This window comes from Anolis carolinensis, chromosome 5 (assembly GCF_035594765.1).
Source record: "Anolis carolinensis isolate JA03-04 chromosome 5, rAnoCar3.1.pri, whole genome shotgun sequence".
NCBI lineage: Eukaryota > Metazoa > Chordata > Lepidosauria > Squamata > Dactyloidae > Anolis > Anolis carolinensis.
This window is the reverse complement of record NC_085845.1, coordinates 172,080,193-172,099,148: the sequence shown is the minus strand read 5'-3', so window position 1 is coordinate 172,099,148 and position 18,956 is coordinate 172,080,193. Positions and strand designations below refer to the sequence as shown.

Here is an 18,956-nt window from a genome sequence, read left to right as displayed (position 1 = left end):
ACACCTGGAGGGCCCAACTTTGCCCATGCCTGGTGTAGATGCACCTTGGGGTGCTATGAGTTTTCCAGGCTGTATGGCCATGTTTCCTGCTTGGGGGAGAGTCCTATGTTCGTAGGTGTTAACCAGCCCTGATTGTTTCTTGTCTGGAATTCCCCGTCTTCTGGGTGTTGTTCTTTATTTACTATCCTGGTTTTAGAGTTATTTTTTAAATACTGGTAGCCAGATTTTGTTCATTTTCATGGTTGCCCCTTTTCTGTTGAAATTGCCCACATGCTTGTGGATTTCAATGGCTTCTCAGTGTAGTCTGACTTGGTGGTAGTTAAGAGTGGTTCAGCATTTCTCAAATAATATGCTGTGTCCAGGTTGGTTCATTAAGTGCTCTGCTAAAACTCTAAAATCAGGACAGTAAATAAAGAACAACACTTGAAAGACAGCCCTTACCCTTCTACCTTTTCCACCTTAACCCTTCTACCTTTTCCATCACCTACCATACCTGGAATTTCTACCCACACTTACTTTACTCCCTTAGAGGTTTTTCCTACTATCCTATCATTATTGTTCTCCCACTTTATTTGTAGAAGAAAAATACCCCTCCCCTTTTTTATTTTCCTTAATAATATATATACAGTAGAGTCTCACTTATCCAACATAAACGGGCCGGCAGAATGTTGGATAAGTGAATATGTTGGATAATAAGGAGAGATTAAGAAAAAGCCTATTAAACATCAAAATAGGTTATGATTTTACAAATTAATCACCAAAACATCATGTTGTACAACAAATTTGACAGAAAAAGTAGTTCATTACACATTAATGCTATGTAGTAATTACCGTATTTATGAATTTGGCACCAAAATATCATGATATATTGAAAACATTGACTATAAAAATGCTTTGGATAATCCAGAACGTTGGACAAGTGAGACTCTACTGTATATATTGAACACTTGAAAGACAGGGAAATTCCAGACAAAAAAACAATCAGGGCCAGTTAACACCTCCTAACAAAAGATTCCCCCAGGTACGAAGTAGCCAAGCTTTGAAGCTGCAAAGCTATTCAATGCTTATCAAGGTGATCAGTTTCAACGTTCACACCTCCCTCCAACGGACAAGAGCTCTTTCTCTCACCATGGACATTCCACAGATATATAAACCCCACTTGCCTAGTTTCCAACAGACCCCACAACCTCTGAGGATACCTGCTATAGATGTGGGCGAAAGGTCAGGAGAGAATGCTTCTGGAACAGGGCCATACAGCCCGGAAAACTCACAGCAACCCAGTGATTCCGGCCACGAAAGCCTTCAACAACACAGTCCATCAGTGTTTGGCTCTTCCCCATACATTGTTACCAGTTTACACTCAAAATATGCTCTCTAAAGGTTTTCTCCCAGGCCTGCTCTTGGCCACAAAATTAAGAAAAGAAAAGCCCATGTATTTCTGTATCTACTCACCTCACCGCTGACGAGTGGCAGGTACCAGAGAGACAGGAAGAGCACTCCGAAATGCATGCCGACTCCAATCCCCAGAAGTTCCAGACACATTGAAGGATAGTCTTTTGTTTTAAAATTTGCAAAAACTCAAGAAAAAGAAATAATTTTTCCACCCTGTGGCTACAGTCCTACAGAAGGGGGTCTTAGTCCTCCTTCAATTCCCCTCTCCAACCAAACTTTTGCTCTTCTTTTAGGAAAAAAACCCAAAAAAACCTGTCCTCTTAGGTAAAACTTCTTCTAAAGAGGGGGAAAAAGATTGCTGTTACTGCTTTGCTCTCTCCACAGAGAAGAAAGCATAGGGAAAGACACCGGGGGCAAAAACACGTTGGATTAAGTTCTTCCTCCTTTAAGGACAGGAGCGTATGTTTGCAGAAGCGAAATGGCTTGCAGTATTCCTTCTAAGTATTCAACTTCAGTGTATTAAAAAGGCTAAGGAAAGAGTCGAAATCTTCCTGGGTTCCTTGATATGACTTCTTATAATACAACTCCTCTCCAGTCTTTGGTTTGAGGGGCTTCTTTGCTCTTTCTTGGCTTCTTTCCCCAAAGAGAGTCGGAGGCTCCAGCTGCTCTCTTTGTGCACAGGTGAGCCAAGTCCAGCAAAGTCTCCAAACTTGAATTATTATTGCTGCTTGTTCTTGTTCTCTCTGGCAGGAAAGAAAGAGAAAGAAAGGCTCCAATCCAAGGCAGCACCAGGGAGAGAGCTCGTTGGGTGTTGCTTTCTAGCCTGCCAGAGAATTAAGGTGCTTGCCTTTCAGTGGTTCCTTCTTTTAAAGGAGAAGAGAGTCAACAGAGAGGAAAAGGGGTGGAGACAAGACTTGCAAGAACTCCTCTCTTGGCTATGAATCAAAGAGAGAAAGAGAGGGGAGGGGGGAGAAATTGAGGCATATTTCAGTACTCACTACTTTTGGGGGAAAAACACCATACATAAAATACAATCCCTCCCTTCAATAACAAACACAGTGTGAAGGCAGCAAACACTCCCCTCCTGATTTCAAAGTGGGAGAACCTGGGAAATTCTGTTCCTTCAGGACAAAGGGAGAGGGAGGCAGGCAGGGCAGCGCTCAGATGGGAGCAGAAGTTGTGTGGGTGCGTTCCTTGGCTCCGCATCTTCTCTCTCAGACATTTTCGGAGACAAGATTAATTTGTGTTCTCTCCATTCTGCCACCTCAGTGGTTCTGAAGGATATCTTTGATCTATCCATCTATCTATATTTTCATGCCTTTGATCTCTCTCTCTCTTTCTCTTTTTCTATCTGTGGAGGGAAAGCGCCAAGGAAATCTCAAAAGTTGTTAGAACAAGATCCGCACTGAGGTTGGCACTTGGCATGGCTTTCAAGGCCCGGAGGGCATTTGGTTGCATGGTAATTTCCACAATGTAATAAACACCCAAGCTTTAGAGAGTTGAGCCAGCAGATATTGGCTGGGGGGAAAATAGGGGGAATTAGTTAATCAGTGAGAGCAAGACATAGTCAACTGTCTTTGTTCAAATCAAATTAAAATAACAGCACAATTACACAATTTCCCCACCTACATGGGCCACATGCAACGATGATTAGTTTTGGGTGCTGTAAGTTTTCCGGGCTGTACGACCATGTTCCAGAAGCATTATCTCCTGATGTTTCACCCACCTCTATGGCAGGCATTCTCAGATGTGAGAGGCCTGTTGGAAACTAGGCAAGGGAGATTTATATATCTGTGGAAAGTCCAGGTTGGAAGAAAGAACTCGTGTCTGTCTGAGGCAAGTGTGAATGTTGCAGTTGATTACCTTGATAAGCATTGAGTATCCTTGCTGCTTCAAAGCCTGGCTGCTTCCTGCCTGGGGGAATCCTTTGTTGGAAGGTGTTAACTGGCCCTGATGGTTTCTTGCCTGGAGAGGATGCTTTTGAAACATGGCCATACAGCCCGGAAAACTCACAGCAACCCAGTGATTCTGACCATGAAAGCCTTTGACAACACAGTGATGAGTTTTCTTTAGTGCCAGGTAAAGTGAGGGAACAGACCTGGGCAACTTGTAGCCTCCTAGATGTTATTAGATTACAGCTTCCATGATCCTTCACCATTGGCCATGCTGGATAGAGATAATGGGAATTGCAATCTAAAAGCATCTGAATAGCTACAAGATGCCTCTCTTGCATCTACACTATAGCATTAATGCACTTTTACACCACTTTAATTCCCATGTCTCAGTGCTATGGAATCATGGGAGGTGTAGTTTTATAAAGTACCAGCATTCTTTATCCAAGAAAGTCAAAGGCCTTGTAAAACTACAACCCCTATGATTCCAAATCATTGAGTCATGACTTAAAGTTATGTCAAATTGCTTGAATTCTGCAGTGCAGATGCATCTTTGAACCTAGTTCTGATTGGATTATTTTTTGGGCGGAGGGGGTTAGTTCAAATCAACAACAGCTAGAACCGCATAAGTATGAAGTGCATCCTTCCTCTGTGGTAGAGGAAAGATCAGAGACTGATGACAATTGATAATAATAGGCATAAAGGATAATAAAGAAAAAGAAAAGAGAAAAAGTGAAAATACAAAGGTGAAGAAAGAAGACTTCAATCAGGGTGGGAATTAGGCAGCCTTCCAGATAGTGTGTGTTACGCACTGTCGAATCACCTATGATGACTCCATGAATTTCATGGGAATTTCTTAAGAAAGGAATACTCAGAGAAGGGTTACCTTTGTTTCCATTCAAAATGTAGAATAGAGCCTCTGGTATTCCTTGGTGGTCCCCTAGCTCTCTTCTCATTAGACTAGACTCTGCTTAGTTTGCAAGATCAGATGGGAATTTGTGCATTCAAGGTATTTAGGGCCATCCTACAGATCTTGTTAAACTGCAAATCCCAAGATCCCAGTCAGTTTAGTTTGCCATTGCAGCCCAACATTATCTGCCTAAATGCTGGCCTTTACCAGGATTGTCCAGCTGGATGTACTCTCTGAACACTGGACTACATGTTCAGATACACCCCACAGCACTTATGCATGGGTCAACACTCATGATTTAAATTGCAATCACTCTCAGAGTTTCCTCCTGTTCCAGAGGTGATCCAGTGCACTTCCATTTGTGGAATGTGTACTTTTGTGCATGCACAAACCTGTGCTTATAAAGCGTCTCTCTGCATTGCAGTTGGGGCACGGTGTCATTGCTATAGTATAGAGGATAACTTGGAAGCGGTCGCCATGCTGGGTTGCTGCCAGTTGCTTTATTTGGAAGATGAATCACTTTATTTTTAAGAGGAATCCAATTCCCTGTGATGACAAATGGAAAGTACATCCAGCTGAGTGGGTTCCCCAGATCTTTGCCCAGTGGTCCATGGCCTCTGGTCCTGTCCAGAGCTTAGAAAGTACAGTATTTCTTTGGATTCTAACTGACGGCACTTACGACCCAGCATGAACACTGTCTTCAGAAAAAAGTAAATTTTCCATGTTCTGGGTCTGCCTGGGTATTTCATAGGATGTGTCCCAGGATAATAAATAAGAAAGTCTTGGGATATTTTTGGCTTGCAACTTTCAGCAACTCTGGACGGCATAATTAAAGGAGCAGCAGCATTTGGAGGGCTGCATGATTCCCATTCTTGATTTATGCAACTAGCCTAGAAATCAACAAAGAGTTACGTTGCAAAACTGGCCCTTTACAATGATATCATGACTTTTTGGGAGCTCTTTTGCCCTGCTTTCTGGGGAGAGTTGGCTAACATCCTCTCCTCAGAGAGGTGCAGGAGACCCACCATGGAGACTCTGTCCCCAACCTTTAAAGAAACCTCATCCCAGGGATAGGAAGGGAGATTGTTGCTGAGCTGTTCTTGCTATTTTAAGTCCTTCCTCTTTTCCTCTCATCATTCCTTTTGCTGTTGATGTAACTGAAGATTAAACAGGAAGCACTTTAGCCTTCGATTCCCAATTGCCAACGGCAGTTGATAGGCCACTGTGTGAAGAGATCAAATACACCTTTGGTCTGACCAACATGCCTCTTTCCTGTACTTTTATGTTCTGATCTTAAGTCATTGTAATGGAGGATAAAGTAATAAAGTGTTTCCCTTAGATATTTCTTTCTTTAGAAAGTACGTATTTATTTATTTATTTATCTTATTTATACCCCGCCTTTCTCTACCCTCAGAGGGACTCAAGGCGGCTCACAAATGGCGCTTATACAGTGCCTTAAGACATACAAACTTAAGCTTGAGATAAAATTGGATTAAAATTAATGCATACATATTAACATAATTAAAATACATTCCAAAACATGTCATCCAGGAGTCAAAGTCTAAGGCGATTCGTAATCAAATTGCACAATTTCCCATTAAAATTATTGCACTGTGCTATATGATTCTGTAAAAAAGTATTAGTAATGGTAAAGGTTTTCCCCTAGCATTAAATCTAGTTGTGTCCGACTCTGGGGGTTGGTCCTCATTTCCATTTCTAAGCCGAAGAGCCTGCGTTGTCCGTAGATGCCTCCAAGGTCATGTGGCCAGCATGACTGCATGGAACATCGTTACCTTTCTGCCAAAGCGGTACCTATTGATCTACTCACATTTGCATATTTTTGAGCTGCTAGGTTGGCAGCAGCTGGGGCTAACTCACCCCACTCCCCAGATTCGAACCACCAGACTTTTGGTCAGCAAGTTCAGCAGCTCAGTGGTTTAACCCACTGTGCCACGGGGACTCTGAAAATTTAAGAATGAAGTACGTTAAAATGATGCTGTTGTGTGCCTTCAAATCATTCTTAATTTATGGCAATCCTGGGTTGAACATATCATAGATTTTTCTTGGCAACATTTGTTCAGAAGGAGTTTGCTATGACCTTCCTCTGGAGAATGTGATATGCTTGAGGTCACTCAGTGGTTTCCATTGGCTGAGTGGGGATTCAAAGTGGGGATTTGGGCCCTGGTCTTCAGCTCCTAGTAAACCTATATAGGTGCATAAATAATGTATTTGCCCAGTAAGCCCATTCATACACCCTCCTGTAGAAACAATTCACACAATAATGCAAGTCACACCCTTCTTGTTCTCCTTTTTTGTCGCATCATTCTAATCAAACACATGTTGGATTATAGAGTGCACTCTAATTTCAGTTTCCTATACCTTTGGGATTTAGAAATACTTTACACTGCAAAACTAAGGAACTTGGCAGTCCACTTGGTTTTGAAACTTAACAGACAGCCTGTCCCTGCCAAGCTGGCAGACATTCATCCACCAACAGCCTGGACTTCATTCTGGTTAGGACACTGGAGAAGAGCTTGGGAAGAGTACTCTCTTGATCTCCTAGTCAGCATGCTCTGCTTTCTATATTGGTGGCCCATAGCTTCTGCCTTGTCCGTCATTCCAAATGTTTCAGCATTGTACAGTTTGGTGTTCAATTTTCTACCAATCAACATTGTGATTTTTTGCAATCTACTGCAGTTTGTAATTACACTGCAGCAGAAGTGGATGCACAAACCCCCAACCCTTTTTATAGGGAAGACAAATGGCAATGGTGGAAATCTCACAAGGAAATGTATTGTTGAGATCCTTGAACAGCTAAGGTCTCATTAAACTGGCAAAGCAATCTAGGAAATATTACTTTTTTGAGGCGAGAACTCCCATAATCCATGTTTCATGCTGGCTGGACATCTCTTGGAGCTGTAGCCCAAAATGTGTAGTGGTTTGAAAACTGAACTACTATATTGGAGACCAAGGTTTAGTTCCCTGCTCAGCCATAAGTTAGATTTTTTTTTGTGTCAGGAGTGACTTGAGAAACTGCAAGTCACTTCTGGTGTGAGAGAATTGGCTGTCTGCAATGATGTTGCCCAGGGGATACCCAGATGTTTTGATGTTTTTACCATCTTTGTGGGAGGCTGCTGTCATGTCCCCATACATAGCTGGAGCTGATAGAGGGAGCTCATCCACACTCTCCCCGGGTTGGATTCGAACCTGCAACCTTCAGGTCAGGAACCCAATCTTCAAGTCAGCAGTCCTGCCGGCACATGGGGGCTCGTATAAGTTAGAAATAACTTGAAGGCACACAAGAACAACTACAATACAGGTGAAATTAACTCAGAACCTTCTGCGAGTAAAACTGTGAAGCCCCACCATTGAGCTCTGGATCCTCATTTTTTAAAAGTAATTGCCACAGACTCTTACAGGACAAAGCCAATTTCTGCTCACTGTCACTTTTTGACAAGTTTACTTATCTTGGCAAAAGAGAATCAGCTGAGCATCACTATGCAGTCCTAAACATGTTGATTTGGAAACAAGTCTCACTGGAACTCCCTGGGTTGTATTTCTGAGGGCTAAAATACACAGGATGCCAAACATGTCACTTGAAGTTTTGTGTATCCTTTTGTACTTTACATAACATCCACTGTTAAAATTGGGATCAAAGTATATACGAGAGAAGGAGTGACAGGATTATCCCTTTCATCTGGAATAGAGATGGGTATCATGCTGCTCTCCAGCTCTTGGTGGCTTGCAACTCCCCTTCCACTTTTGCTAGAGTTAGGTTCACAGGGACCCCATGAAGGTGAATAACCACAAATAAAGACATTGCTATTTTTTAAAAAACTTCTTTAGGAATTTCTAGGCCTTCTGGTATTACTTCCATTGGGTAATGTCCAATGAAAGTGGACCAGACAATCACATTGAAGGACCTAAAGAATCCTAGAGAGATATTTTCTCTAGAAATCTCTAGGTTCTCCAGGACTGGAGGAAGTTGACTATCGAATCAGAATGGAGGACTTAGAGATTCACAGAGATAACATTTTAATCACATTCGTAAACACTCAAATCTGCAAAATTCAAAACCACAAACGGAGGAATGGCTGTACTGTGTTTTAATTTATGCATATCTCTGAAGGTCATTTCTTACTGAACAATGATTTTACATGGCCTAAATAATGCTGATGTTAGTAGGACAATAAGGACTGAGCAATATTTTACATGGCCTAAAGAAAATTGTGTTTTAAGATCTTAGCACTACTATTTTGTATGGATATCCTCAGTGGCCTGAAGTTCAGGGAATTTTAATAGTATATGTTGCAATTTATTAATTTGTTTTATATGGGCTAGGAACTGTGCAAACTGGTTGTTTAGATACAACTTCTGTGTTGACTTCTGTGTTGAATTGTATGCTTGTAATTTCTGTTGCTTTTAACTCTGTATGCCACTTTGAGTCCCACCCATGGAATAAAAGCAAGATACAAATAAATAAATAAATGCACTGTATTTTATTTTCATGCTTTTTGTAAGCCATCCTGTGATTTGTTTTGTTAATTATACAGTGTAAAGATAATAATAAACAACTGATAGTATACATTCAGTATACATTGCTCTATTCTTTGTTTTCATTTCTAGGCCACCTTCTGGCCAGATCAGTCTTTCAAGTGACTACATCACCTGTACTCTTAACATGTGAAGGGAAGATAGTGATACAGATATAGATTGCTAATCTGGGATTAGGAGTTCAGGATCCACACAAAGGTGGAAAAACCACAAGTTAAAAAAATGACTTTTTTAACCTGAGAAAACTCCCCGCTAGCAATCTCTAGGTCCTCAGAAAGTTTGCTAGAAAGGCCATTTTAATCAAATCTGCAGATAATCAAAGAATTAAACATGCAACTGTAGGTGGTTAACAGTATTTGTAACCCTCCCACTTTACCCAAAACCTCCAAATTAATTATATACGCACTTCTTTAGGCTGCAGCCCTATGGGTTCAGGAGGTACATCCCGCCAAACTCAGGCCCCATGTTCACAGCCATATAATGCAGTTCAATGCAGTTAAACAACATTATGAAACATTATGGAGGTGGAGATAGGGCCTCAAGAGAGTATTCCCTCTGAAAAGATTGTATAGAGTTGCACTGTTAATCATCTAGACATGTTTCTCAAAATATCACATTATTGTCCATTTCCTTATCTCGCTACGAAGCCATTGTGCTTTCCATAATCAGTATGTAAAATGAGCTGTATGCACCATCTAAAGCTAATTTGCCAATGACTGTGGCATTTGAGGAATATGATAACTCAGATTGTGGGGTTTTTGAGCTCCTGGTGTGTTGTCTTTTCCATATCCGGCTAAATTACGTAGAAGCCAAGATTGGAAGAAGGTTATTTATTTACTTGTAGATGATGCTGTGTAGAATTTTTAGAAGCATGGCTTTTGATAGAAGCTGATACTTGCAGATTCTTCAGACAATGAGGAAAAGGATGTTTGGAAATAGACCGTCCACCTATAGCTCTGAAGGAGCCAGGGATAAATAATAATCAAAGTCTATAAAGATTTCGATGACTATTTATTTAACATGGGAAGGGAAATGAGTTCTAGCTCAGATTTAGATCCAGCAAAGACAACACACCAGGAGCTCAAAAACAGACAGAAGTGTGTCCCTTCAGATGGTGCTTAGCTACAACAACTGACAAGACTGATAATAGATGCAATCCAACCACATCTGGAGGGCCCCATGTTCCTTATACTGTCCTACAACACTTGTACTTTCTCCATAATGCATAAAAGAATCTCTCGTAGCTTCTCCATGATGCAAAAGCCAATTTGACACAGTTGGACAGAGCTGAGTTCTGAAGATGGAAAAAACCTTTGCTTAGTTATTGTATCATAAGAAATTTGCAGGTTCGTTATGGCAAAAATTCCAACCTTAGGAGTGAAAGTGATAAATGAAACTGAGAGGCGACGGGGAAGAACCAGCCCTTCTGAGATTCATAGAATTGGAAGAGACCACAAGGGTCATCCAATCCAGGAACCGTATCTCTGTATTTATTTAACTTCTGTGGATTTGATTAGCCACGGGTTGTCTTGGCATTCCAGATACTAAGTTCAAACCTCAAGCTCTCTTTACCGGTAACTTCTTACAAATATGGGTGCAGATGCTTCTCATGACTTTTTTCTAGAGTGTGAAAAATGAACATAGTTCGAACTCCTCAAATCCCCCAATCAGTATGAAACATTTGGGGGAACGGGAGTGGGGGGAAGGTTGTAGAGCTTTTTGGAAAAAAAAATTCATTCTCTGTTCTCTTTATCCAATTTGTATTATATGGACTGCTGCTCCTGCAGTTTTCTATTGGATATGCTTGCTTAGGCTGCTGAATGTTGCTTCAAATCTGAGGAGTGGGGTGAGCTCCTGCTGTTATCCCCAGCTTCTTCCAACCTAGCAGTTTGGAAACATGCAAACGTGAGTAGATCAATAGGTACCACTTTGGTGAGAAGGTAATAGCGCTCCATGAAGTCATGCCCGCCACATGACCTTGGAGGCGTCTACGGACAACGCCGGCTCTTCAGTTTAGAAATGGAGATGTGCACCAACCCCCAGAGTCGGACATGACTAGACTTAATGTCAAGGGGAAACCTTTACCTAGAGTAGACCCATAGAAGCAGTGGGCATAAATGCTGTCCTTCTGTGTTCCCATTGAGCAATTGAGTTTATGCCAATTGGGAGTAGCTATTGGATTTAGGCCAGCTCTTAAACAGTGCATAGCCTTAATTATATTGCTGTCCACTTTTCTCTCCCTCTTTTCCTCCTTCTCCCCGATCACAAGAGTAGGTCTCTCATGCCTAAAGGAGATATTCTGTTGGATACAAGTCCCCACTTCTTTACAAAGATCAAGCATTCTTTCCCAGTCATTATAATAATGTATATCAGCATTAAATTATACCCCAAAAATCTGCAGCACCTTTGGGATTGAGAAAGAGAAAATTCTAGCATAAGCTTTCATGGACTCATCCATTTCATCTGATACAGAATTGTGTGCATCTGATCATTTCTGTAAATTCATGAAAGCTTATTGCTAGATTTTTTTTCTATCCATCCAAACTGTAATCTGTAAGGTCATTTTGAATTCTGATCCTGTCCTCTGGGATATTAATGATCCCAGATGGAAAGTGTGCTTGAGCAGACTACTAAGGCCCATTAACTGTACACAGAAAGGGCCAGTAAGGTCTAGGAGCAGACCATGACTCTGGGAGACCAGGGTTTGAATCCTTGCTCAACCATGGAAATCCACTGGGTGACTTTGAGCAATTCCCACTCTCTCAGTTAGAGAGGAAGGCAATGACAGCCTCTTCTGAACTGACCTTCACAAGGAAACACTAGAATAAGGTTGTCTTAGGCTAGCCAGAAGCTGAAAATGATGAGAAGGCATACAATAAGCTTTACAAACTACTACTATGTATGTGGTTGTCATGGTGAGAGCTTGTGTTTCAGATTTTACAATGCACCCTTACCATAGACTATGCACTCCAGCTATTTTTATAGCATGCTAATCTATCTCAGTTTCAATGCTTTCAGGCCACCAAATAGCCTTACCCTCCATAGGTAGGTTTTGGAGCCTTCTCCAAGGAGGCTGTGTTCCCAGGGTAGTACTCAGGTGGAGTGTCCTATCATGTGAATTAGCCTTCATTCACCTTGTTTATGTCACCCTCCAGCATCTGTGAGGAGCTGAATTGATTTCCGATGCTCCCAGATATTGGAAATTAACTTTTTTTATTATTGTAACATGCATAGTTTTTGAAAATACAACTGCTTGGGCTCTATATTGCATTGCACCTTAGAGGTGATAAGAGAATGCATCTGTTGAGATATCACTAAAATGTCTTTAAAAACAAATATAAGAAAATGTTATGTATCATATCAGTAAAGTAACTTGATCCCCACTTGTTCTATTACAGTACTTTGGAAATGTGACTCGCCTATCCCTAACAAATGATTTGGGGTAACTGGATTGCCTATAACGTGTTACTTTCAAGCTCTGGGTTCCCCATAGCCTCCAACTGTCCTGATTTGGCAGGGAGAGTCCTGTTTAATCCTCTGTGGTCTCATTTTAAAAAGCTGTTTTTAAAATGTCCCAGTTTCTCTATGCAGTGTGAAAAATTTGGGACATAAAAGGAAAATTCCATTTGGTGGGGCACATTTCTTTGTTTGAGATGTGGGAAATGCCCTCATCCCTCTTCTCGCAACATACCTTTCAACTGTTCTGATTCGAGTGGGACAATCCCAATCTGTCACCCATATTTTCATCTGCTTTAGAAATATCCCAGTTTCTTTCCCCTTCTCCCACTTTCCCCTTTTGTCCTCAGCTTCCTTTAGCCACTGAAAACTGAAATACAAAAGTAATTTGCACTTGGCCAACTTGGCAGGTGAGGGAGAGGAATGTAGAGGGCCGAATCTTGCAATTCCCAGCAGGTTTAGGCAAAAGTAAACTGCTGCAGGCTCTCCTTGCTTGTGTCTTCTTTCTCATTAATACCTTTTGCCATTGTAACCATACTTTGATGTTACTGGGTCCCATGTGAACTGGTTTACATCTGTTGGAGGGTATGCCCTCTTTGTAGTGGTACCTGGGGACTTGCAGTACTGGGATGCTTTGCCAAAAGTTGAGCTTCTGAGGAACACTGTGCCATCACCCTCTTTGGTATATGGCTACTTGGGGACATGCCCCTGCTACAAATTCATGGGCTCCCTCCACATATAGGTGGAGGAGCCTGTAGGCGTCATTGCCAGCAGTCTCTCATTGGAGGACCCTACTGATGTTTCCAGACGTGATGTCTGCCCTTTTCAAATGTTCTTCAGGGTGTCTTTTCATTATACTTCCCCGGATAAGGACATAGAGGGTGTAGTGGCTGTTCCACTGTCATAAGAGGAATAATAATAATAATAATAATAATAATAATAATAATAATAATAGAAATAATAGAAATAGGCATAATATTGTTGCTCAGATGATCCATTGGAACTTGTGCCACAAATATCATCTGCCTGTGACAAAGAACTGGTGGGATCACAAGGCGGAAAAGAAAAAGTTACAGAAAATGAACACGTCAAACTACTCTGGGGCTTCTGAATTCAGACTGACAGAGTTTCGGAGCACAATACTCCTGACCCCACAATCGTGGAAAAAAGTATGGATTGTCAATGTTGCGACAATCCCATGCGACAGCAGAATTGATGAGAAGCAGCTGGAAAAGCTGACATGATATGAGGATTTAAAGATCAAGCCGCAAAGACTCTGGCACAAGCCAGTAAATGTGGTCCCAGTGGTGATCGGCACACTGGGTACAGTAGCTAAAGACCTTGGCCTGCACTTGAAAACAATTAGCACTGACAAAATTACCATCTGTCAGCTACAAAAGGCCACCCTACTCAGATTTGCACGCATTATTCACCAATACATCACATAGTCCTAGACACTTGGGAAGTGTCCGATGTGTGATCCAATACAACAGCCAGCATAGTAATCTTGTTTGCTGTGTACTAATCTTGTTGTGTATCAAATGATGATGATGATGATGATGATGATGCTTTATTTATAACCCGTCCTATCTCCCCAGTGCATTTCTCCACTCCCTATGTTATAATATAGGATTATTATGTAGGTTTTAATGACTGTAAGTGTGTGTGTGAGTCCATGAGCATGAGAGAAAGATGCATAGAGAAAATATAAAGATGTCTCTTGGGGCGGGAGGAGGAGGCCAGTTTTCCACAGAAGTGCAGCATGCTCCGATACTTGCATATTTTTATGAACAAGGGACTAAAAATCACCTCCTGCAGAGATGTATTCACAGTTTTGTTCATTCTAACCCTCCCCATATTTAGGAAACAGTAAAACTCTCCCCCACCCACCCCTACCCATTGTTGAGGAGCATTTGATGCTATCTATCTCCCCCTCCTTCTTTCCCCACCATCTCTTTCCTGTTTTGTTGGAAGGAAAAATGTCCTGCTTTCTGTCGTTATTTTTTCCAAAGTACCCAAATAGCACTGGAAAGAAATATCTTCCCCTTGCCCATCCCCTGCGCCACCCCCAAATATAACTCTTTCTCTGTGTGAATATATCCATATATGAGATGTGTGTCACATCCTATTTTGTTCCTTTGGATATTAACATATTATTCTTTCCTAACTAGGCAAGGCTACCCCCCCCCCCCTGCTTGCCAGAAAGCATCACCACCCGGTCCCATCTCTCATAATAATCCATCCGTGGCCCCCAACTCACCAGCCTCGTGTCCTTCGGCTCTTCAGCTGTAGCAGCTGCCGAGGAAAGAAAGCCTGCTGAACTAGAGTAAAAATAGACCCGGCAGTTACTCAGCTCTTGAGAACATGATGATATGACTCATGAGGTAAAATAAAGAGACGTGAAAATCAAAAGCCGTTGCAATACATCCTTCCCCATCCTTAAGCTTTATCATACTCCACTCTCATCTCTGTGGAGGATCCTGTTGTATCTCAGCTCAAAGGAAAGAGGAATTAAAATAACTCAGATGATGCTGAGCAGCACACAGGTCCACACCCCCAGGTTCAAAAGGGAATCTCTACTTCTAAAATATATTCGTATTTGTCATGCAGTATCTGTTTCAGTTCAGTTTCCAAATTGTCCCATCCTGAGGTGAGGGAGTACTATGGAGACCCTTTATGGCCTGCACCAATAGCCAATGGGGCTGAGAATGAGACCATACGTCGATTCAGAAGGCCATTTGGGCCATATCTATTCACTGACCATTTAATGCAGCTTGGAATCGACTTTACAAGACACAATGTTGTGAAGCTGCCGCACCCTCCAAATCCTTTAAACAGAGATAAGCAGAATCAGGGGATATGCCGAAATAGAGCCTGTAATGTACATCAGTGCAGTCTAGGATAAATGATATTGCATGGTGAACGTGACAGAATGTGAATCATTGTGTGGATACCCAAAGCATTCTGCTGATATGCACATGCACATTGCTGCAGAGGGACTTGGGAAATAAACCACATTCTCTGTGGCTGTCAAGCCGTGGATACTGTGGATGCTGGAACCAGTTTGAGGCCATCCTCTGTGGTTGCCCAAAATCAGCACAGCAATCTTTGTTCTCACTCTGCAAAGGATTAAGGAGAGGTCAGAGGTAGCATATACTTTGCTGTCTTTGTGCTGTCTCTGTGTACATCTACACCAGTGGTTCCCAACCTTTTTTTGACCAGGGACCACTTAGACCAGGGACCACTCTCCAACATTAGTACCAAAAGAATTACGAATCAGTTTTTGGTCAACTTTAGATTTAGTCTGGATATTTGGGGTGCTGATTCAGAAAATTGCATTGGATAAACCACATCAGCTCTAGTTTCTGATACAGAACATATACCATCCAGTAGTCGCCATCTCCTTGTTCACAGAAAACCATATTTAATAAGCCTCGGCACTATAAGAGGGTTTCGTGAGATCAGTCGCTGTTGTTGTAACAGTGTAGTAACGGTGACCATATTTTAGTTCTTGTGGAACGCTTGTGGTTCATGGACCACAGGTTAGGAACCACTGATCTACACTGTAGCATGAATGCAGCTTGACACCATGTTAAATGCCATGGCTCAATGATATAGACCTATGGGAGTTATAGTTTTGCCAATTCTTTAGCCTTCTCTGATAAATAATGCTGGGTTTTCACCAAAGTGCAACTCTCACAATTCCATAGCATTGAGCAATGGCAGTTAATGTAGTGTCAAACTGCATTCATTCTTCAGTGTAAGTGCATCTCCTGACCTCTAAAGTCAGAAGCATTCATTACTCCCAACTCATTCTGAGAATGGAATGAGAAATCCCTTTACAGTCTGCACCAGCATGTAGTCTACTGCACATATGTAGGTATCCCTCATACAATATTTCCCATTCCTCTACAATCCCTAGACCCAACTGGGTGCTGGAAATGTACATATTCATGGAAAGAGAGAGTGAAAGACAAAGACTGAAGCTATGCTAGCTGTCATGATAACTTGAGTCAGTTTGTAACCACGTGTTTCCCATCTATGGAGTGGGAAACCTAAAAACTCTTTGGAAACCCAGGGACTTGCTTAGAGATGCTGTGGTTTCCCCTACATTCCTTTCAGTTCCTCTTCTGTGTATCATGAATGGCCTTTTGCTCCTGGTTCTCAAGTAAGTTGACCATTCTGGGACCTTGTTGGCCAGCCCCCTATTTCTCACAGTACTTCAGATGTTTAGCTTATTTTGTACACCTTTGGGCTGCCAAGGACACAATCACTGTTTCTATTTAGAATTACTCTTGTTTCCGGAACCACCAGCCCTCCAGATGTTTTGTGCCACAACTCCCATGGGCCCTGGCCATTGGTAAGGCTGTCCAAACTTGTGGGAGCTGAAGTTCAAAACAAATTCCCTGCCTTTATTTTGAAGGCCTGTCTTTTGTTTCAGGACATTTTGATCCCATGTGAGACAGCAATTGGGTCAATCCACAAGTTAACAACGGGCAGCGCTCTCTGTCTCCTGAAGTCAGTTTTCATATTATTTAATAAACATGGTTCTTTTCTCCATCTGAGAATTATCTAATGACAATGGAGACATATGAATCAGCCCATGCAGTAATTATTCCCAGTGAAGGATTCTACTATGAATAAATTACTGATATGGCGTGTGAGAGAGAGAGAAATGCCTTATTATAAAGCTACTCTTGAACAAAAAGAGAACATCCCTTCCCAGCACGGAATGATTTAGAGAAGATGTCTGATGAATGTTGGTGTCAGGAGACAGGCATCTTATATTTGTGCATATTTTTAAAATTTAGATATTTTAAATCAATGCACCTTCATTGCTTCTCTTTTCAACAAGTGCTCAAGGGATGCTATGATGCCACTGTAAAAAGAAGATACAGCCACGTGAAAGAAAAAGCCCCTGAATGCAGCATTTAAAATGCATTCACCATACCAAATACAAGTAATACACATTTAGAAACCAAACCAACTGGACAGCACAGTTATGACCAGATTTCAAAAGGCCAGTGACAAATGTGCTGCTTCCAGCCATCTTCTTTAGCTCAATTTTCCCCAAGCTATTATTTTCCAGGTGTGTCAGACTACAGTTCCCATCAGCCACCATAACCAGATGGGGCTGTGTAGTCCAACATATTTGAAAACTACTGGATTGAGATGGGCTGTGTAGCTTCCGAGATCCTTGGATCACTATATTCCTTCGCCAGCATTTTTGTGTTGCTATTGGCAAAGTGCGTTAAAGCACTGAGCTGCAGACCGAAAGGTCCCAGGTTCAAGCCCCGGGAGCGGCGTGAGGGGCCGCTGTTAGCTCCAGCTCCTGCCAACCTAGCAGTTCGAAAACATGCAAATGTGAGTAGATCAATAGGTACTGCTCCGGCGGGAAGGTAACGGCGCTCCATGCAGTCATGCTGGCCACATGACCTTGGAGATGTCTACGGACAATGCCGGCTCTTCGTCTTAGAAATGGAGATGAGCACCACACCCCAGAGTCAGACATGACTGGACTTAATGTCAGGGGAAAACCTTTACCTTTTATTGATACATCAATAAATCCTCTCTCCTTCTGCATTTTTTTTATCGTGTCAGAAGCAACTTGAGGACATACTGCAAGTCGCTTCTGGTGTGAGAGAATTGGCCATCTACAGAGACGTTGCCCAGGGGACGCCCAGATATGTTACCATCCTCCTGGGAGGCTTCTCTCATGTCCCTGCAAGCTAGAGCTGATAGACGGGAGCCAGGGCCGGCCCCACTCATGCGGCAGCTGACGCCGCCGCCTCGGGCGCAGGCCCGGGGGGGCGCCGTCAGGCTGGGCGGGAGGCGGGGCACCGCCCTGACGGTGCCCCGCCTCCCGCCCAGTGCGCCCTGGCCCGTCTGGCCTGCTAGAAAAGGCCAGACGGGCGAGCGGGAGTAGCGTGGGAGGCGGGGCCAGCTCTGACGCCGCTCCCCCCCCCCCCCGCCCAGCGTGCCTTGGCCCTGCCTCCCACGCAGCGTGGGAGGCGGGGCCAAGGCACGCTGGGCGGGGGGGGGGGGGAGCGGCGTCAGAGCTGGCCCCGCCTCCCACGCTACTCCCGCTCGCCCGTCTGGCCTTTTGTAGCAGGCCAGACTCAGCGGAGGTTTCTCCAGGCCGCGATTGCGGCCTGGAGGAACCTCCGCTGAGTCTGGCCTGCTACACAAGGCCAGACGGGCGAGCGGGGGTAACGTGGGAGGCGGGGCCAGCTCTGACGCCGCCCCCCCGCCCAGCGTGCCCTGGCCCCGCCTCCCACGTTGCGTGGGAGGCAGGGCCAAGGCACGCTGGGCGGGGGGGGGGGGGAGCGGCGTCAGAGCTGGCCCCGCCTCCCACGTTACCCCCGCTCGCCCGTCTGGCCTTTTGTAGCAGGCCAGACTCAGCGGAGGTTCCTCCAGGCCGCAATCGCGGCCTGGAGAAACCTCCGCTGAGTCTGGCCTGCTACAAAAGGCCAGACGGGCGAGCGGGGGTAGCGTGGGAGGCGGGGCCAACTCTGGCCCCGCCCCCCGCCCAGCGTGCCCTGGCCCCGCCTCCCACGCTGCGTGGGAGGCGGGGCCAGGGCACGGGGGGCGGGGCCAACTCTGGCCCCGCCCCCTCACTATTCGCCAGGGGCCAGGGCGAATAGTGAGGGGGCGGGGCCAGAGTTGGCCCCGCCCCCCGTGCCCTGGCCCCGCCTCCCACGCAGCGTGGGAGGCGGGGCCAGAGCACGCTGGGCGGGGCCAGGGCGCCGGTG

General features: G+C 43.8%; 1 protein-coding gene across 2 annotated transcripts in view; it reads right to left on the bottom strand.

The window, feature by feature from the left end:
- Positions 1 to 14,659, bottom strand: part of pdgfb (platelet derived growth factor subunit B) — a 59,954-nt gene extending 45,295 nt beyond the window's left edge. The window contains exons 1-2 of one of the 2 annotated variants that reach the window (XM_008110710.3): positions 14,465 to 14,659; positions 1,453 to 2,327 (exon numbers count right to left, since the gene is read on the bottom strand). In XM_008110710.3, coding sequence (XP_008108917.1) covers positions 1,453 to 1,542 — 90 coding nt within the window. In that variant the 5' untranslated portion in view covers positions 1,543 to 2,327; positions 14,465 to 14,659. The remainder of the gene's footprint in view (positions 1 to 1,452; positions 2,328 to 14,464) is intronic. The other variant, XM_062982923.1, reaches the window with a different exon arrangement.
- Between the last annotated feature and the right edge of the window lie 4,297 nt (positions 14,660 to 18,956).